The sequence below is a fragment of the Falco rusticolus genome, chromosome 11, assembly GCF_015220075.1.
Source record: "Falco rusticolus isolate bFalRus1 chromosome 11, bFalRus1.pri, whole genome shotgun sequence".
NCBI classification, from domain to species: Eukaryota; Metazoa; Chordata; class Aves; order Falconiformes; family Falconidae; genus Falco; species Falco rusticolus.
In genome coordinates, this window is record NC_051197.1 from 5,377,777 (window position 1) to 5,396,780 (window position 19,004).

The 19,004-nt window shown below is 41.2% G+C and overlaps 1 protein-coding gene across 1 annotated transcript in view; it reads left to right on the forward strand.

Annotated features, from left to right (window-relative positions):
* The window catches only part of DAB1 (DAB adaptor protein 1), a 168,066-nt gene that overhangs the window by 119,840 nt on the left and 29,222 nt on the right, over window positions 1-19,004 (forward strand). The window contains 5 exon segments of the mRNA XM_037404792.1: window positions 6,314-6,445; window positions 7,080-7,199; window positions 7,797-7,835; window positions 9,177-9,244; window positions 13,623-13,680. Of these exon segments, the coding sequence (XP_037260689.1) occupies window positions 6,314-6,445; window positions 7,080-7,199; window positions 7,797-7,835; window positions 9,177-9,244; window positions 13,623-13,680 (417 nt within the window).

Genomic DNA, 19,004 nt, shown 5'->3' on the forward strand with positions numbered 1-19,004 from the left:
CCTTTTTGTGTCAACGGGAAGTCCATACCCTATTGCTTAGTCCAAACTCCATGAGTGGCTTTGGGCCAAAGAGATTCAGGGCTGGACCATTCATTCCAGCTGTGCAGTACCTAGCGCGTGCTCTGTCTCCTTCAGGGGAGGGGTTCAGCTCTCACTCCATGGCAGTGTGCTCAGTTTGTACTCTGTTATGATCAAAACTGGTCGTCTTGGCCAGTGCCTGGAAATACCTCCCAGTACTGAAACCTTCATAACCACAAGAGGTTTCTGGTGGGTTTTGCTTTTCATGTATTCATATGTGACACTTCTTTTTTGAAAGCTGAATTGAAATGGTAGGTAGTTCCAAGACGGCTTGCTGTTCTAGCAGGGGCTCAGTATTTTGATAATTGTTGAGCTCTCTTCCTTTTCTAGTTCAAACTAGATGATTTTTCCATGTGTGGTAATAGATGTTTATATAGCAGATTTTTTGGTTTAACAAAAAAGTTGCCCACACCAACTACTACCACATTTAAGCCAAATTACTATGATCTGTCATACCTTGTTTATTCTGCTGTCCTCTCCCCTGGACATGCAACTGGAGTGCTCGTCGGCTGGGTGTGGGGAAGGTAGGAAAGGACTGTCACGTTCAAAGTACAGTGTTTCCTCTTTCGCCTTTTGTTCCGACACAAGAGTTTCTAAAGCTGTTTCTCTTGTGAGCGCAATTTTTCCTCCTTTCCTCAAACATCCTTTTTTGTATCATATGGCCTGGGTGAACTGCTCCCCTTTCTGATCAACTGGAGCAAAATCCAAAAACTCTTTCTTTTTATTAATCTGTGGAAAATGGGCCAAAGTAATAGGAAAGAAAAAAGATAATGACAAGTATCTGCCCAGTGGAGGCAGAGGAGACTGCAGCAGTAACACTGCCATTTGCAGCAGCCTGTCACTAATGGAGCAAACGGCAGCAGTGATAAATGCACAAGGTGTGTCGCAAAATTGTACCAGGTTGGTTTCAGCTGCCTCTGACAGCAACCTGGAAGTTCTGTCTCTTCATTTACACTTTAGCAACACCCGCAACGTCAGTGAAATGTGTTTATTCTGCTCCAAGTGCTCAGGAACCAGCCGGGAGGAAAGGCTGTGGGTGAATACACTGAGGGTGCTGGGGGAGTGGTGGGCTTTCCCGGGGCGTGAGCTCTGCCACCACCCCTGCTCTGGCTGTGCTGTGTCCATGAGTAATTTGTAGGGAGTTTCAAGTTGTTGGTAACTGTAGCTCTGAAACTCACCAAGCTGTCTCCTCTTGGCTGCTTCACATTAAACTGAAAATTTTTGCAGTGTTTAGGGGAAGGCTTGTTGTGTTTCCCCCATCTGCTCATCCCCTGCATCTCTCGGTAGACTGATGCCTTGCCGTCTGAATACTAAGTTCCAGAAAACAACACAGGAAACTTGGTGGTGCAAATACGATTTACTGATTCATTTTTTTTCCATTTCACTGACATTTGAGGTTGTTGACTTTTCCCCAAAACTCTCTGTACACAGTCCCATGGAAACACACTTGTCTCTAAGGGGGGAAGGAAAATGAAAATGAAAGGTTCACAGCTGTTTAACAGGTATCCATGCACCATTCATGGGTGCCAGGGAAAACTCCGTGCCAGGAAGGGTGGTTTTGAGGTTTGGATGGGCTGGGGTTTTTTATGTCTACATACAGGGGACTACTCTCCATCCTTGCCTGAAAGTTACAAAACTAGAGAGGTCTGGGATCAGAATCTGCAGCTGTAGAGAATTGTGTTTCACTTCTGCTCCTTAAATGTGTATTTGGACTGTGGGGTGTTTACGATGGAGAAGAGCAGCTCCAGCCCACCTGCGCTGAGTGCATTTCAACAAAACAGCAGAGAAGCATTGCAGCACAAACATCGGCAATTAGAGAAACACTTGTGACCCGTGATCCCTGATCCCTGCAAATCTCACCTAAAACAAACAGGAATTGTAAGGAAACTGCAATGAAGAACATTGGACGAAGTGCTGTAGTATGCACATCTAGAGGAACATTAAGGAACACAGCAGCCTCCTAGGCGTAGCGGAGGAGCACATCTGTCCCACTTCAGCATTTCTTGCAGCAATGAGATTAAATTAATGTCAGAACCACTCACATGTTTTACAATTCATTGTTTTCACTTGATGTATTGCAGTAAATAATGGTCACTGTGCTATGGTACTTTGGGCTTGCCAACCTTGTTGTTAAGGTATTGCTGTAATTTTCCATGTTAGGTTCAGCTGCTGTGATTTGTTCAGTGATCTTTGTAAACACATAGGGCCCGATTTCCTAACGTGCTGCTGAGCAATCGCAACGGCGGTTGGAGTACAGGGGACTTGCAGGTAGACAGCAGCACAGCTAAAACTATAGTTCGTGAAGTTATTTTATTATGAATCCATGATGGATTTTGCAGTTTGGTGAGTAACTTTGGTGTTTGGGGAGCTTTATGTGACCCACAAAATGTATTATTGCTTATTCAAATGTGATAGCAGTGAATAGACAGGAATAGAAGCGCAGAGGGTGCCTGTGCCACGTCTGTCTCCCGCATCCCAGTATCGGTAGTGTGGAAATTCTCGCTGCGGAGCTGTCGGTTGATACCTCCCATCTGAAAACAGGCTCACCGTTTAGTTATTCAAGGTGAAAGGCTGCGCAGCTTAAATCCCTGTGAAACTTGTCCTTATGGATATAATATCGTATGGTACATGCTTCCTGGTTTCGGTGGGGCAGCTTTTATAGGAGGCTTTGCAGCTTGCAGGATATTTTTTGTTGTGGCTCTTAACACTGTGCCCCAGGCTCCACTAAATAGACAACCTCATTAAAAGAGAAATAGCGATAGTAAAGCAGTGACTTTCTCATGCCATCTAACTCACATATTTGACATGATTGCTGGACCCTCCAAGTACTTAATTGATTGACTTAATTGATTTAGTGGCACTGGAGGCTACAGCATGGAAATAAAGGGGCAAGATGAGGATAAGGGGTGAAAAAATTTATGATAGGTGCCAAGCAGCCTGAGGGAAATTAGAAATGCTACAGATCTCAGAGGCAGCTAAATCAATTCAGCGTGATGTACAGGGAGGAACCTGGGGGAAGAGGAGAAGCAGGGGATAGACTGGAGAAAAAGAGAGAAAATAATGGCTAGTGGGAGAGACCAAAGTAAAACTAAGGGGAAGAGGGTAGACAGCAGCCTTGGTGCAAGTGGGTGTTTTGGACGTCTTTAAGTTTCACACTAGGAAAAAACCTTCTAGTGTATGAAAAATATGTAATACTGACATCATGTTTAGGCTAGAAAGGACTCATGCCACATGAGATTGTCTTAGTTACCTGGTTTGAGACTTCATCTGTGCTTTCATTTAAAATCCTTAACGTTTACAACAGTGACTAAAGCCACAGGAGACCTAAAATAATTTGGAGGCTGTGTACAGTGGGGTTTTTTAACAACTGAAGCTTAAATGTTAAATTACATTCTAATCTGTGCAATATTTAATTGACTGTATTGAACCATAATACAAATTAAGTCTTCTCTATATTTGTTCTGTTGTACTGCAGCCCCCAAAAACAATTTGATACCTCACTTATGAATTGGTAAATGGCTCGTAGCAGCACTCAGCAAAGATACAGTAAAAGCATCAGATGGCATGTGGTGGAATCCATCAGCATGGGCATACGGGGGTGTCATAAACAGCCCTGAGATATGAAATAGTTATTTTATGTGCTTATGACCCACTAGAGATAGGATTAAGTCATGGTAAAACCTTGACAATATTTTTTTTAAGAAAAAAAGGTGGAGGAGAAAGAGAGACAGATCAGCTTGTGGATATTGACTGCTGAGCACTGACCAGCAGTTCTGCTGTAAGCAATTTTGTGTGGCTCTTGTTTTGTTTCAAGACTGTTTGTATCAAGTATCAGGGGGGTGGCTACATGTGAGCTGTTACAAACCGAGGGATAATGATGACATTCCTATTGGGTGGTCTCATTTTACTGGACAGATTAATCTATGTGAATGCATCAGACACAGATCTAATCAAAACTCACAAAGAGCGTGTATTTGTAGATAGCTTCAGTGGTAAGTCTGTTGGGTGGCTGGATGAGTTGGTGTTTTTTGTCGTGCTGTCCCTTCTGCTGTCCTTCACTCTAGTGCGTGTCTTGCTGTGCTGTGAAGGGCTGTGCGGGCTGCGTCCTTAAAACAAAGATTTACAGAAAGGATGCAGTTCTGATCTTGCATTTATGGTTGTAAATCTCTCCTAACTGCAACAGGAGTCTCATTTCTGGTTTGCAAGAGCAAAGAATCAGGGACTCTAAATAATATTTAGAATAAAGTATTGGAATATGTAGAAAGGGTACATTAGATTAATGGAGGGCTGTGAAAGCACAGGTTTGGAGGAATCGTTGTATCTACATTTGAGTACAGCTGTGTGTACAACATTGCATTCCATGTGTATGTTCCAACCCAGGATGCCTCAAACAAATGAAAAACTCGCTAAAAACTCCATACAGTAAAATATGTGAAAGGATAATGTTGCAGTCACCTTTACTTAACTTGTACTTCTATTGATACAATATGTAAAATACCATAAGCATTAAAAATGTAATGATTTTCAAACGGTTAATGAGGGTTCCCAAATAAATTGGAGTGCCTCCATCTGCTCTCTTACATTGTGGGTGATACTTTTCCACGGTAGAATGATCTTCAAATTTAATTCCACGAGGAAGGTATCTGATCACAGTTTAATTTCGGTGCAAAACACTGGCTCGCAATCAATAAAGCAATGTCAAAGAACTTTGATTTAATAGGGGCCACATACAACGTTCCCTGTCATATGCAGAATAGAGAGATGGGAACATTTCATTTCATTGTAACAGATAGCATGCAACTTGGTTTTCTGAAAAACCTAATAAATCAATATCTCTGTATTATCTAAGGAAGTTCCCATCATTAATTTTAAACGCTTAACACGTTAGGAGAGTCTGAAGTGCACCTTCAGTTTAGCCACGTTCAGCCTGAAGTCAATGACAACACTTCCATTTCCCTACAAGCAAGCAATCTTGATCTTGGGAAGTTAGGAGCCATTTACAGCAAAATGAAAATGAACCGTGTCCAGTCTTTTGGTTTATATGTAGTCATCTGTCTCTTGCATGCTGCCTCTCCTTTTAAATTTCAGTACGTGTTCTACATAAGTCTCATTACTTGTCACTTGCGAGCTCTCAGCCTTTTTGCTTCTACACACACGCATCCTCCCCGATTTTGAATTTTAAAATGTTGTGTTGTGTTTTCTTTTTTTAAACTCTAAAAATAACTGGTTGTTTAGAGATTGCCTGGATACCATGCTGATTTTCAAAATGTGCTTTTCTCAAAACCAGCAGGAATCTGGACCTCAAAAGAATTCTTTGTGAGGCTTTGCCTGCTCTCAGAAATAGCATTATCCCTAGATGATATAAGAGCAGGTCAGAAGGTAGGAATTCAAACTAACTGATTGTTTTAGATAAAGTTTTCAAGGACATTATCCTAAATAGAAACGCTTAAGTATTACTTTGGTAATAAAATACTACTTAGACCGAATCGAGAAGGATTCTGGCACTCGCAAGACATGCTTATAGGAGTCTCAGATTCACGTCCTGGCTCTGGAGAGAGTTTTACTCATACATTTAAAACAAAATTGGGTCTTTTTATGATTAGAATTAACTAAAGAGGGATTTTAAATAAAATGTGAACTTTTGCATTTAGCATTGATTTCAAGTTGAATACTTAACATTTCCGTTCATTTTTTTGAGGAAAGAAATTTTTGGAGTTCTTTTACTGCTTTAAGTGAAATACCATTTGCTGGCTGATGCTGAGTGTTGCAGAAATAAAGCAAGTCTGGTGCCAATTCTTGGAGAGATCGGTTATATCAGCTCTGGCTCTGCAGCCCCTGCAGATCAGTCTGTCCTCAGAGTCACCCTGTGTGCAGCTGGCTGCTGCCGCTGCTTTTCCATACCTACAAATACTGATTCTGAACCTAGGGTGCTGGGTAGGTAGTAACTAGGTAACGTGATATTTTCTATTGAATTATATCTCACCAAAAGACATTGAGAAAAACCTTCAACTGAAGCGTTTAGTTGAATTATTAAAGCAAGCCAAGTTTGGCTACGTTTTAAAAAGAAAATAGGCTTAAAGAGTTGAGTTATTAAGTGGTTTTTATACCAGGATAAATTTGCTTGTTTAATTCCACAGGTGTATTGAGATCCAGGCAAAACACTGATGAAAGAGAAATCGTACCGCTTTTTAATGGAACATTGTGATGGATATTTCTTACTCTGTTTTTTTAATAGCTACTACAGCACCACCATGCAGTTCATGAAATTTCATACATCGCAAAGGATATCACAGACCATCGAGCGTTCGGATATGTATGTGGAAAGGAGGGAAACCATAGATTTGTGGCAATAAAAACAGCCCAGGCAGTAAGTATCAAATCACTGTCATTTTCTACAGTGTAACTCAACAGAAAAGCTGTGTTCGTAAGAAGCTGTTCAAGGGGCCAGTCTTGTGGTGTTCGTGGTTATGCTAGACGCGTCACAAGTGTCTGCTTAGATGTCCTTCAGCAGCAGATTAACAAAAGCAGCTAGGGAAAAAGGGAACGTATTTCAATATTTCCAACTTTTCCTTATGTATTGGTTTTTAGTTATTTGTATATATTAGTTTTACAATTAGTTATTGTTTTTCTTTCTGACTAAACTAGACTGGATACAGGTAAGTGTGGTTATAAACCTATACTCATTTAAACAGAAACTGATAGATCCCAAATAGCTACTTTGCACATAGTCTACTGTAATTCCATTGTATAAGAAACCACTAATAAATATGTCTTTACATTCATATATGTGCCTTTTATATTCATCATTGTAATTGTAATTAATTTTTAAGTATAATTAGTTCGACAGAAATTAAACTGAACCTGGACGCTAAGGTACAAATTGATTCCCTATGAAGTTCTCTCCTGTTGTGGAGGTGCTGTGACTGCTCTATCAGCAGGATGCCATAAGAGGTGTATATTTTCCCCTATAGAAGCTTGCCTTCCTGTTTTTGCTTCCATAGGCTGAACCTGTAATTCTGGACTTGCGAGACCTGTTTCAGCTCATCTACGAACTGAAACAAAGGGAAGAAATGGAAAAAAAGGCACAAAAGGACAAACAGTGTGAACAAGCGGTATACCAGGTACACGCATAGGCTTAACCTACTGCCAAGAACAGTATGGTTTGAAGTACCCCCCAGAGTTGCTCCAGAGAGGCACTGAGCATCCTCAGCATTTCTTAACAGCAAAGGGTTTGAATGGTGCTAGCTTCAAATGGACAAGTGTGAACCTAACAGCCATCGTGAGCTCAGAAGTAGGATTAAAGAGTGATGAAAGCTATCACCTGGTGTGTGATGAACATGTTTAGCGACTGGAAATGATCTGTTCATTTCCTGCGTAGTGTTTCTTCTAATTCAGAAGGAAAACTTTAATGAAGGTCAGCGTCTCGTAAGTCAGGTTTTTAACAGTGACTAATACTTTAGGGAAGATTCAGTATACTTCTGAATGTGTGTATTTGAACCAAATCAAATAAGGTGCAGATTGTTAAATGTGGATGAAACTTGAATAAAGCTGCTTTGTACAGTAATGTGACTTTATCTGTATACTCAAGAAAGAAAACTATATACTTACCTGCCCATTTTGCTTATTTCTTTGCTGTCCTTTAATTTCTGAATACAGTTCTTTTATCTCTACTGTTTATGTTCTTTGCTTTTACTGCCTGTCCTCTTACTTTGCTGTAGACAATTTTGGAAGAAGATGTAGAAGATCCTGTATACCAGGTAATTTCTGAAGCTGTATGGCCTTGGAGTTTCAGAAATGGCTAGATATATGTTGCCTTCAAACACAGCCAAAACCTTTAACAAGAGGTTTGGAAATTTACTGAGCTAGGTCTTTCTTCTGAGAAACTTGTAAGATTTTTACAGAAAGTAGCATATTTAGACATTAAGCTGTAAGTAATAGCACAATATATCTGCGTAGAATAGAACAGAATATTTGTATTGGAGTATGGAAATACTAAATTTGTCATAAATATTTCCTAATATGTGGGTTGTGAGTCCAGATTTTAAGTTTCCAAATGAGATTTGTAATCATTTTTGAATACAAACTGTAACTGAAGAGGGAGTTACTTTGGGAATAAGGAAGGTGACATCTTCTTCTGATAGCAATCAATTGACATTTTGTTTTTTACTTCTGTGGGGCCAGAATTTAATTCAGAGGATGAATATTTGGAAAACAACCACAGTGGCATTGATATTACAACACACTCCTTTGTTGACATTTGGGCTATGATTTAATAATAGATCTGAAATCTGAGTCTTGTTTCATCCAAGCAAAATGTCTGGGAGCCAAGATGATTATCAGAATTATGTCAATATATTCATGTCCAGTACCCTATTGAGCGTGAAGAAGAAAAAAATGTTATTTCATTCTTATGTTTTTGTGATGAAACAAAATATATGATAGTTTAGTTGGTTTTTTTTTTCATGGAGATTTTGTGTTCTTCCACTTAGGCATGTCAGTGGGAGGCACACTGAAAGAAACTGATTCAACTATTAGTGAATATTGAACAGTGCCTAAGGTGCAGCAAGAAAGATGATAAGAATTAGGATGCCCTAGATTACTATTCACCTTTTATAATGTCAGGAGTTTTACTTTGTGCTCTTCACAATAAAGCAGGCACCTGGAAATGAAAAGTGTTGTGACAGCCTTTTGCCATGTGGCCCGTGGTGCCGGAGCACCAGGCTGTTCTCCCAGTTTGGATTTAGCTTTTTTATTCATAGGTAATAAATTCATGTGGAAATAATTGCCATTATGTAAAAGAGGCAAAATTCACGTTGACTTCAGAAAATTAATCTTGGGCCACAGGCGGTCTCCCTAGTGAGAAAGAATTAGGAAGTTGCTCTAATGATCATTAGAGGAGATTTAGGTCTGTTCGTTGCCGGTTTATGAAATACAAAACAACCTTACTCTGCGCTTGCCGACAGACCGGTTGTCCTGCTGCCAGCCTGTACTTTGAACTTGTTTCTTTAATGCCTACCTATGTTTTTACGTGGAATTCCAAATCGCCTTTTTCCCTTCTGTTCATCTTTGACTTTCCTCTCTGGCGGCTGGTGTAATAGTACATTGTGTTTGAGGCTGGACACGAGCCAATCCGTGAGCCTGAAACGGAAGAAAACATTTATCAGGTATAAAATCGCTAACCTCGGTGTTTTCATTGCAATGATCGCAAGCATTTAGTAAAGCACATTTCATATATAGTTCACTTTTACTAGTTTTCATTCATCACAAAAATGTCTGGCGTTTCGTTCGGGTGGCATGGCGTGAATAATCTGCCCGGTCTCAGTGTGATTTCTCTGTTATTTGCCATTTCAACTTTCACAAGGTTTATTAACTTCGTCAACTTATAGAGCCTTAAACTTTTGAGTACACCATTTAAGGTGATAAAGACTGGATTCTCTTTTTTTCCTGTTAATTTTTTTAAACTATTGATACTTATTCTAAGAAACAGATACCAAAATCTCATGGAGGGCAGACCATCCAAGCCGTTCTTAGAAAGACATTTTGATGGTACTGCTTTTCTTTCTGGCTAACCCAGGAAATAACTGTGGGAAACCTAAGAGCTCTCAATGGATATCCCCTAGACTGGGGAAGATATTTTCAGAGTGCATATGTTACGTTAGAGCCCAAGCTTGCATTCTTCACACTGACAAAAAATTGCATTGAAAGCAATATAAAATAATCTTTTGTCATTCAGTTTATCCTCAGGGGATCAGTACAGGGTTTATTAAAATATAATGTAATTCATTTTGTATCACACACTAGAGGCAAAAACGAAAGGATAGAGTAGCTGTAAGCCAAAATAGAAAGAAGCTAACTGGGAAAGGAAATGCAAGTTAAACATTAGAAAATAACAGTCTTATAGACCCCGTCACAGGGTCATTAAGATGAGATGAATTTACCCTGTCTCTGTTGATTCCCTGGCACCCCTGCCACGCACACTAGAATATGCATCTTCCTGCATCTCTAGACCAAGACATGCAAAGCTCTTGAGGTGACAGTATGCCTAAGGCTGAAAATTTTCTAACACTAGTTGTCAGTTCCATGCTAGAAACAAAAATCCCATGACGACTCCATTTAGATGAAAAAAATTCTATGGTTGGTTGTTGAACTGCAGGGCTATTAATGACATTTTAGAGAAGTACTGGTGGCAGCAAGCAGAATGGCGTCGTGGCTCCCAGTGTTCAGAGATCTTAGCAAACTTTGGTGGGTAGGGAAGAAGTAGGAACTGTGTTCTGAGGAATGGCCTAAAGAGCAGGAGAGGACTTTTTGGACAGTTTCTTTTTCTTAAAATGGAAATAGAAGATGATAAGCAAATCGTGAGGTCTCGGCTCATCTTGAGGTACTGCTTTACTGTCCTGTAGGTCACCAGAGAGTTGCTCAAGGCTTCATTTGACAGTATCTGGGTGTGATGAAGTGCTTCCTCCCACGGTGGTGCATAGAAAATACCTGTGATGAATATACTGTACTCTCGGTATATGCACTCTAGCATTGCCCTTCTCTGTATTTACTACAGGCAATAACTTGAATACAGCAAATGCTGAGATTAGGGAGCTAGGAGTCTTCTTCTGTTACCTGTTGTAATTGGCAGATGCTGAAATATTGCTGCTGCAGAATTGCCCAGAGCTGTGAGCTTCCTACTTCCCATGGACTTCATGAGCTCTTGGCCTGCTATAAATCTGGATTCCCACTGGGATCTTACATGCAGATCACCGGCAAAATTGTTTCTCTTACAAGATCTTGATGAACTCAGAACCATCTAGGCTACTATTAAAAATGAAGTTAGAAAAGGCCCTCTTTTTTTTTTTTTTCTTTTTTTCTTAATTTGGGCTGGTTTTTGCTTTTTGTTTGGTGGTTGCTTTTATTTTTGAGTTTGATGCAAATTACTCCCAGCTTCTAATTGTTACTACAAAGCCTTCCCCATACTAGGCTTTGGTAAACATGCATCTGCTCAATAACCTCATGCATCCTCGCTTCACCCTCGCTAAATCTTTCTTCTGGTGCTGCTCTGGTTTCTCAGCCAAGAGCTGGTATGCAAAGAATTCACTTCTGCCTTTGTAGGGAAGGTTCCTACCCAGTAGTTAACTGGAGAGGGAGGATATGTGCCAAAAATGACAATTTCTATTTCTTTTCAACATAGTAGAGGTCACCATTTTCTTTTCAAGGATTCTTTCTCGGTCTGTCACCTTTCTTTGATGCATTACCCCAAAGACTGTCTGTGTCTGTCTGCTCTCTTAATGTCGTCTGTCCGTGTAAGTTGCTGTAATGTGTAAGTTAGGCAAGGGCTCGATCACTGAGCACGTACCTCTCATCTAGTGTCAGATTTTTTAATAGCATCTCTTTTTCTGCCTGTTGTTCCAGTGAGGCGGGGATGGGATTTTGTTAGGTGGTTTTGCACTGCGTGTGTAGCAGCACTTGGTCTCCACAGAGCAGCAAGTTCTTCTCGGTGAGGAGCTGACAGTCTGAGATGGGGGGTTCTGGGTTGCAGTGCTTGAATTGCTGGTAAGATGCAAGTACATCAGAGTGGTTCCCAGCCTGTCACAGAGTTGTCAGCAGCAGTAGTGCGGGTACCTCTTTGCTGATACCACTAATCAAAGGAAAAACAGGAGAAATCCCTTGCAGACTCCAAGTCGAAGTAGCAATGCAAGAAAGCATGATGATAGACGGCAAGTGAAGACAACAAGAAGACAGGCAGTATCAAGTTGGGAGAGAAAATGTCTTTTGGAAAAGTTTCTCTGTCTTGGTGTTAGAAGTTAGGAGCTTTTCTCTAGTGTAAGTATAAGCTGGAGTAAAAAAGGGGGCATCGATAGTGCAGGGAAATGCTCATTCCACAATAAGCTGTGGATAGGAGTGGGCAAATTGGGATGACTTCAGGGAGAAGCTGGAAGGAAGAAGAGAATGACTGAAGGGGAAACTTTCCAGAGAGAACAGAAAAATGCACCCGGATGATAGTTTATAAATAGCATATCTTACCACTTCTGTCCTCTTTTTATGAACACTAAGCTTTCCGGTGACTCACTGAATAGGCCATTCTTGGTTACTGCTCTTACCACTGTCACTTAAAGCTCGCTCTCTTTACAGACTGTTATATCCATGAAATTGAATTGTTCCACTGTTAACAGTTTCACATATCTAATGTGATTGGTGGCTTTAGTGGAAGTGGCCAGTACTTTGAGAAAACCAAGGCAGGCAAGACATCCTTGGGATAGGAGTAGAAGAAATCTTTTCACAAGCTTTTTCAGTTTCTGTGAGGGTTCTGCACTCACGCTCTCAACAAACTTTTGCGATGTGCACCCAGTTAAAGACGCATGGTTTCCCGTAAAGACTTTGATGTTTAAACACGGACAAGAGAATTTGAACAGTAGAGACAGGTTTTGATATATTACCCAGAATAAGAAATTACGGCACATCTCAGTGAATGAATACCATTCCTTTGGCTTCCCCTAAACCGGTCCTACTCTAGTATCAGAACTCTAAGCTATTCATTGCCTCAGAAAACAAAAAGGTGATCAGTTTGTCGTACCTGCAGTATTATTTCTCCTGTTGACTTGTGAGGTTTCATTGATGTCTGAAATGCAACCTTCTTATGCTGGATGCCCTTGTTCAGTGGAAAAGTAGCACTGATTTACTTAGAACATTCATGCCACTTTAGAGCATGTTTTTACAGTTCTTTTTGGTTGTGCCATTTACAATAAATGTTCTGCACTCCTAGGAAGGAAAAGAAATATAATCGCAAATTAGAAATATGTAAACCAGCAGTCCTTAGGCAAGCAGAGCGCCCAGTATTAGAAAGCAACTGAATTTACATGAACAGGTTATGAATGCCCAAGGTGCAAATCATGACTCAACTAAAGACTCGCCCAAAGTTTTTTAAGTGCATCGTCCCCTGTCCACACGAGACTGTTGACTTCAGCTCCCTGGCCATGTCAGACTGACAGGCTGGTAATTCCTTAGTGAAACAGCAGCATTGTAACCAAACATTGCTTAGAGCAGCCGCAGGGCCCTGTCACTGCAAGGGTACATGTTATGATTTTACTTGGCTTGGATTATTAAATGAATTGGAAGGAAAAAATCTAATGCCATAGGCCAAACATCTCTTTCCCTTAAAATTGGTAGCTCTGCTCTGGATCTCTGCTGTGGAGGAATATGACATGCTGACCTGATCATGACTTCCATATGTGTCTTCTAAACCCCGGTTAAAATGAAGAAAACAACCACTGGAGTAGGAAGGAGATCCGAGTGCACCTGACCATAATGCAACTGAAATTAACTGAGAATGCGAATCTTGTTTCTGAACACTACTGGGCTTTAGGAGTTAAAAAATTTAGATATCTGGGGTTTTTTTCTTCAATATTTTCTCTGCTAATGATACTGCTTGGATCAAAAGGGAACCATCCTTGACTTCATTAGTATTAAATGACTATTGTGTACATAAATATCAGTTGCTGATTTCTATTTTTCATCAAACCCACTTGGGTACTGACCTTTGTTCTAATTTGCTGTGCAGGTCCTACCAGCCAAAAGAAAGAAGGTGTTTATGATGTGCCAAAAAGTCAACCTGTAAGTGTAAGTATCTTCCCTATTTATACACAGTAAAGACGGTGTGTTTCTTAGCTCCTGTGACTTTCATTGTTGTATGTAAGATTTGGTCTGTTCCTCGTGATGTGAATTTTATCATTGACATGTTGTGGGTTGATCGGGGTTGTGCAGAGTAACCAGGACTGTAATGTCACTTATATCCATCTCATTCATTACTTAAATCTCTTTCTGTCTTTTCTGACTCATTCTTATGCAAGTCACCATTTATAATGTGTTAGCTGTGGTTAAGAGTCAACAGTGAGCCTTCTGCATGTTAATGCATGAATTGTTGCTGCCTGGATGACAAGGGGTTGCTCTATTACCCAACGCTGTGCAGGGCTTACCACTCTGAGCGAGCGTGGGCTGCCTCTTTGCCCCCGTGTGCTCTGTCAGAGCCATACTTTACATACTGTGCTCCTCACAGCTTGCTTTGTAGGACAGCAGGGGAGGCAAGGTCTGCATAGAGTGGAGGTTGAGAGAAGTAGCATTAGGAATAGGTATGTCAGAACATTGTCTGTGACCTCTGTGGTGATTTTCTGCAGCTATAATGTCTGTACCTCTTGGAAGACTTCCTGGCGAATACAGTGTGCTGATAGGTAAAGATTTCATAAGGAGCTTCAAAGGAAACGTTACCGAAAAATGGGAATTTCCATTAGGATTACTTTTCTGTTATTCAGAAAAAGAAAAAAAAACAAAAACCAAACCAAACCAAAAAGTTACATCAAACCCCAACCTAACGTACACCATAGAAAAGCAATTATTTTTCCAATAAAACTGACTTCTGTGGTGGCTTAGGAAGATCTGTAGAGTTGCAGGGCAGAGATATGTGCAGTTGCCATTACTTTAACCAGCAGAGGGAAACTCTGAAAGGAGCTACATCAGGATTGTGTGCAACAAGACCTCACTCAACAAATTCCTGACTGGCAATTTTTTTTTTTTCTCTATGTATTGCATTGCTTTCTAGTTTTTGTGGGCTGTAATCAGCACAAGATTTCTTCGCAATATTGCTATGTATTATTTCTGTAGTGCTCTAAGCATACAAGAGGCTAAGGGTCAGTATACACTGTCAACTCAATTCTGTCCGTCCTGTGGCTTGCATGGACTACTATTTTAATAGTAGACTATTAAAAACTAGGGGTGGTATGCTGTTGTGTCCAAGTGGCGCCATTCCCTTTCTGTGTATTGGCGTTTTGAAGCGGTGAAATATTTTTCCCCAGAATGCATAAGGAATAGTAACAAGTGGTTGAGAAAAGAAGTGGAGTGACAGATGCCATAGCAGCAAGACATGCATTTGCTGAAGGGTGGGTTATACTGTTTGATGTAAATTTGTGCTATAAATAACCTCGAGAAATTGTTCAATTAAATGGGTTTTGCAGAAAATTAGTATTTCTGAGGAGTTGTGTGAGAATGGAGAAAAACAAAGGATAAGGTGGGGAATTTCAGCCTGCTGTAATTGTGGGGAAAATGCTTGTATTCAAGAGAGAGGCTCCTTTCACATGAGGATGTAGTAACTTGCACAGCTGGGGCTGAGCACAGAGACCAAGGTGTCGAATAAAAAAGATAAATGCTGGGGATGGGCTGGATGGGGACCTGAATTGCGATACTTCTGTGGTTTGCACAAACAAACAAGACTTGCCATAAATATTTCATGATAAGCCACTGGGAGGAGGGAGGCATCATCGTGTTGCCTGGGAAAATCTAGTAAAATAACTCATGTTGCATAACTAATTAAGGTATTTGCGGGCACAGAATAGCTGTCGATTTTTCACTCGTTTCTCATATGGTTCAGTGTTACAATTTTTCCGCTGTACATTTCCTGCGACTTTTTTATTATTCCTTCGGCAATGTTTCAGATTTACTCTGGGTATAGTCTGTAATTTAGGTTGTTGCAGTATGACTGGGTGTACAGTACACTTGCAATCACGTCTGCAGACACTTTGGTATTAGACTGTCCTGGTAAAGAGCATGACTGTGAGATGTAGGGCATATGGAATCTACTCTGTAATCATCAAATATATTTAAACTGTCATCTCCATGAAGCTGGTTGCAGGCCTAAATCTTTTTTATGGTATTTCATGGTTAAATTTAAAGTGATTAGACTTTTTTCTCCGAACAAGTTAATACTTTAATTTATGAATAAAAAGAGAAGAAAGAGAAGAGGAAGAAATAGGTAGCTGAGATTTTGTTTCACCTTTTTATATTAGTATGTATTAAAAGAAAAAAAAAAGTAGCAATAGCTCTTAAAATTAGCAATTTAATATTCCACTGCCCATCTGATTTATTGCTCACCCTTCCACATGTGAGACTCTGTCATTGAGACACTTGCCCATAATTTTTTTTTTTCAATTTATAGCTGTCATTATTATATAAACCTCTAAAATTCAATCTGAGAGCAAATAATCTAGCTCATCTACCTGGTTTAAACACGTAAGGACACATTCTTTATTAGGAGGTCTTGCTTTCAGTAATTTCATAATGGATGAATAAAGTGAAAAACTTTTTGTAGCTCATAATGGGTTTCAGGCACCATGAATTCTCTCTCCTGACAATAAATACACCACTTAATAAAAATGCAGCAAGTTTTGCTTGAGTTCAAACTGAATTGCCCACGTTCCCTGGACAGAGATCGATTTTCCGTCTTGGGATTGTTTTCCTCTGGTGCCTTCCTGGGCAAGTTACTTCCAGTCCCTGCACATAAAAGTGAGGGATACCGAAGCAGTCATCTAGGGTGGCCTCCACCCTTGACTCTCTGTCGCCAGTGGAGAAAAATAGCTGCTTCATGGGGAAATTCCTCCTGTCTGCATGAGGTGTCCTTCTCAGGTGGAAATAAATGTATGGCTGGGCATCCTTCTTTTGTCGCTGCAGAGGAATTTTAAATGACTTGCAGGTATGATAACTTCTAAATAGTTCGGCTTAGGCGGGCAGCCCTTACGGATCTGCCACAACGTAAAAACTAAAAGCCAGAATTCCTTTTTCAAAGGCAGCTTTGAAACTGGAAAGGGTAATTCATACTGGTTTTCAATAAGGTATAGCTTCCTAAGCAACCAGAGCCATTTGGGCAAATCCTTCTGTTTGCGTAGGGGATCGCACTGCGGCTGGAGGGACGAAGCACCTGCCCGGTCATGCCTTGAGGAGTATTCGGCATTGCACGCGCATCGGGGTGGCCCGCGTACTCACACAGTGCTGTGCCGGTCTGTGAGGCCGTTTGTCAGAAGGTGTCGAAGTACTTTATAGTGTGACTCCACATGATCTCTGATATCAAGTAATGTAAATACGGTGCAAATGAGGCGGAAGGAATGAGTCTCAGATCTCGGAATTTGAACATACCCACTGAACTCAATTACAAGTGGTGGCTGGTTGCCAAGTCACTTCTCTGACATTGGAACGAAAAGATTGCTTACTCAATATAATTCTTGTATTGCCCCATCTTCTTGCTGCACCCCTTCCCAGCAAATCCTGCTCTCCTGTAGATTTCCTCTGCCAGGTGTGCAGCACAGCTCCAAACACACACTTTTTGTGGTATCCAGTTTCCTCCCAGTATCTCTCCCTTCCTCTGTGTCAACTCACACTTCTTGTATTCATCCCTGTTTTCTCTGTGCTCCTGCCTAAGACCAATTCTCCCATTCCCCATTCACTGAGAGGAGACATCAGAGCAGACAAAGAAAGCAGGCTTACCCCAAAAGGCTTGTGTTAAGTGGTACACGCTTCACTTGGGAATTGTAGTTCTGTTTGTGAAATTAACTGTTCTAAAAAAGTGAAATGTTTCATGAGCCCGTTCTGTCATAATTTCCTGTCGTCTCCCCATTACACATCCCCCTCAACTTCTACCTGTCACAGTGTTTTTTGTAGTAAGAGTCAGACTGTAAATACCCTTCACGGAGACTGTCAGTCATGTCACAACAAAACCTTCGCTTCTCATCAAAATGTCTAAACTATCTGCTTACAATTTTATGAAGGCTTTCAAACAACTCATCTTACTGCTGTATAAAGATTCAAGACATTATAGCTGACACCTTACAATGCGGGCAGCCGTTTGGCTAGTACCAGCTGCATGGAAAATGGTAAACCAGGGTGGAATGGAGAGTCATTTGGCTGCCTTCGGGGCAGGGCACGGGGGAAGCTGGGCTGGACCTGAGCCCACGCAGGTCTGGGAGCCGTAAGAGCTGCCTGATCCTTCTGTCCGGACTAGGAAGCTGCGTTTGGGAAAGCTCGGTTTGATTTCTGGCTGGGATTACAGTGCCATTTGCAGGCCTGATTTGTTCAGGTCTTGTGTCAGAGGAAGCGTGCCTGCAGTCATCTGGAAGGCACGGACAGTGCTGGGCTCCACCAGCTCACACGGAACGTCAGTCCCTGGAGAAAGGGCATACCAAAATGTCTGGCAACAAAGCAATTAGGGCAGCTTTTCAGATAGCTCTCACCATCCGCTCCAGGTGAATGCTTTCTGTGATGCTTGGTCTAGAGAAGAGACTGGCTTTTCCCCGAGTTTGCATCATTGGCATGACAGAAACAACTTGCAGATGGATGACATTGGCTTCAGCCTCCACAACCAGGCTTTCGGGATCAAATTTTCAAACACAACAAGAGAGCGAGCACACAGATCCAGTCTCTGGCCACCTGTGCTGGCGAAGCTGGCCATTTTTATGTACATTTGCTAAAAAAGACACCTGTGTTCAAATGCCCTGACTTAGTTACACTCAGTTAAACCCCATGTAGAGGTGTAACGCTGTGGTATGACGTGGTCATTTTTAACAGGCACAGCTACCTGTTGCAAAGTTTGAAAATGTATTACTTTGTTATGATGATGTCTTGCGGCATGAGTTTCTTCAGTGTTGTGGTGGAGCTTTGCTATTTTTTAGACAGGAGTGGATATACATCGTGTCTGTCGTGTAGACCTTGCACTAACTGTTCTGGGGAGATGTTCTGCAGGGCTGGAAAGACCTCTGCCCTGCGTGCTGCTCCTCTCAGCATGCCGTTTGATTTAATACCGCTATTAACTGTGATACTGCTGCTGGCTTATAATGGAAACATTTAGCACCATGCCAAAGGTAACATCTGAGCCCTGAAGGTGAGATGTTGTTGTCACATACTTGTCTCCAACAACGAGACTTGTGCTGTAGCAGGAGGCCCTTACAGCAGCCTCTCCACGCGTCAGCCGTTCGTTTCCATCTGCTGTGCGGGTACCATCCCCTTTGCGACCTGCATCACCTGCTCGTGTTATCCTCTGGGCAGTCGTGCCAGATGTTGCTAGCTGATCTTCAGGGATGATGCTCACCTTGTGCTGTCGTGTCTTAAGATACTTGTATCTGTTGGCA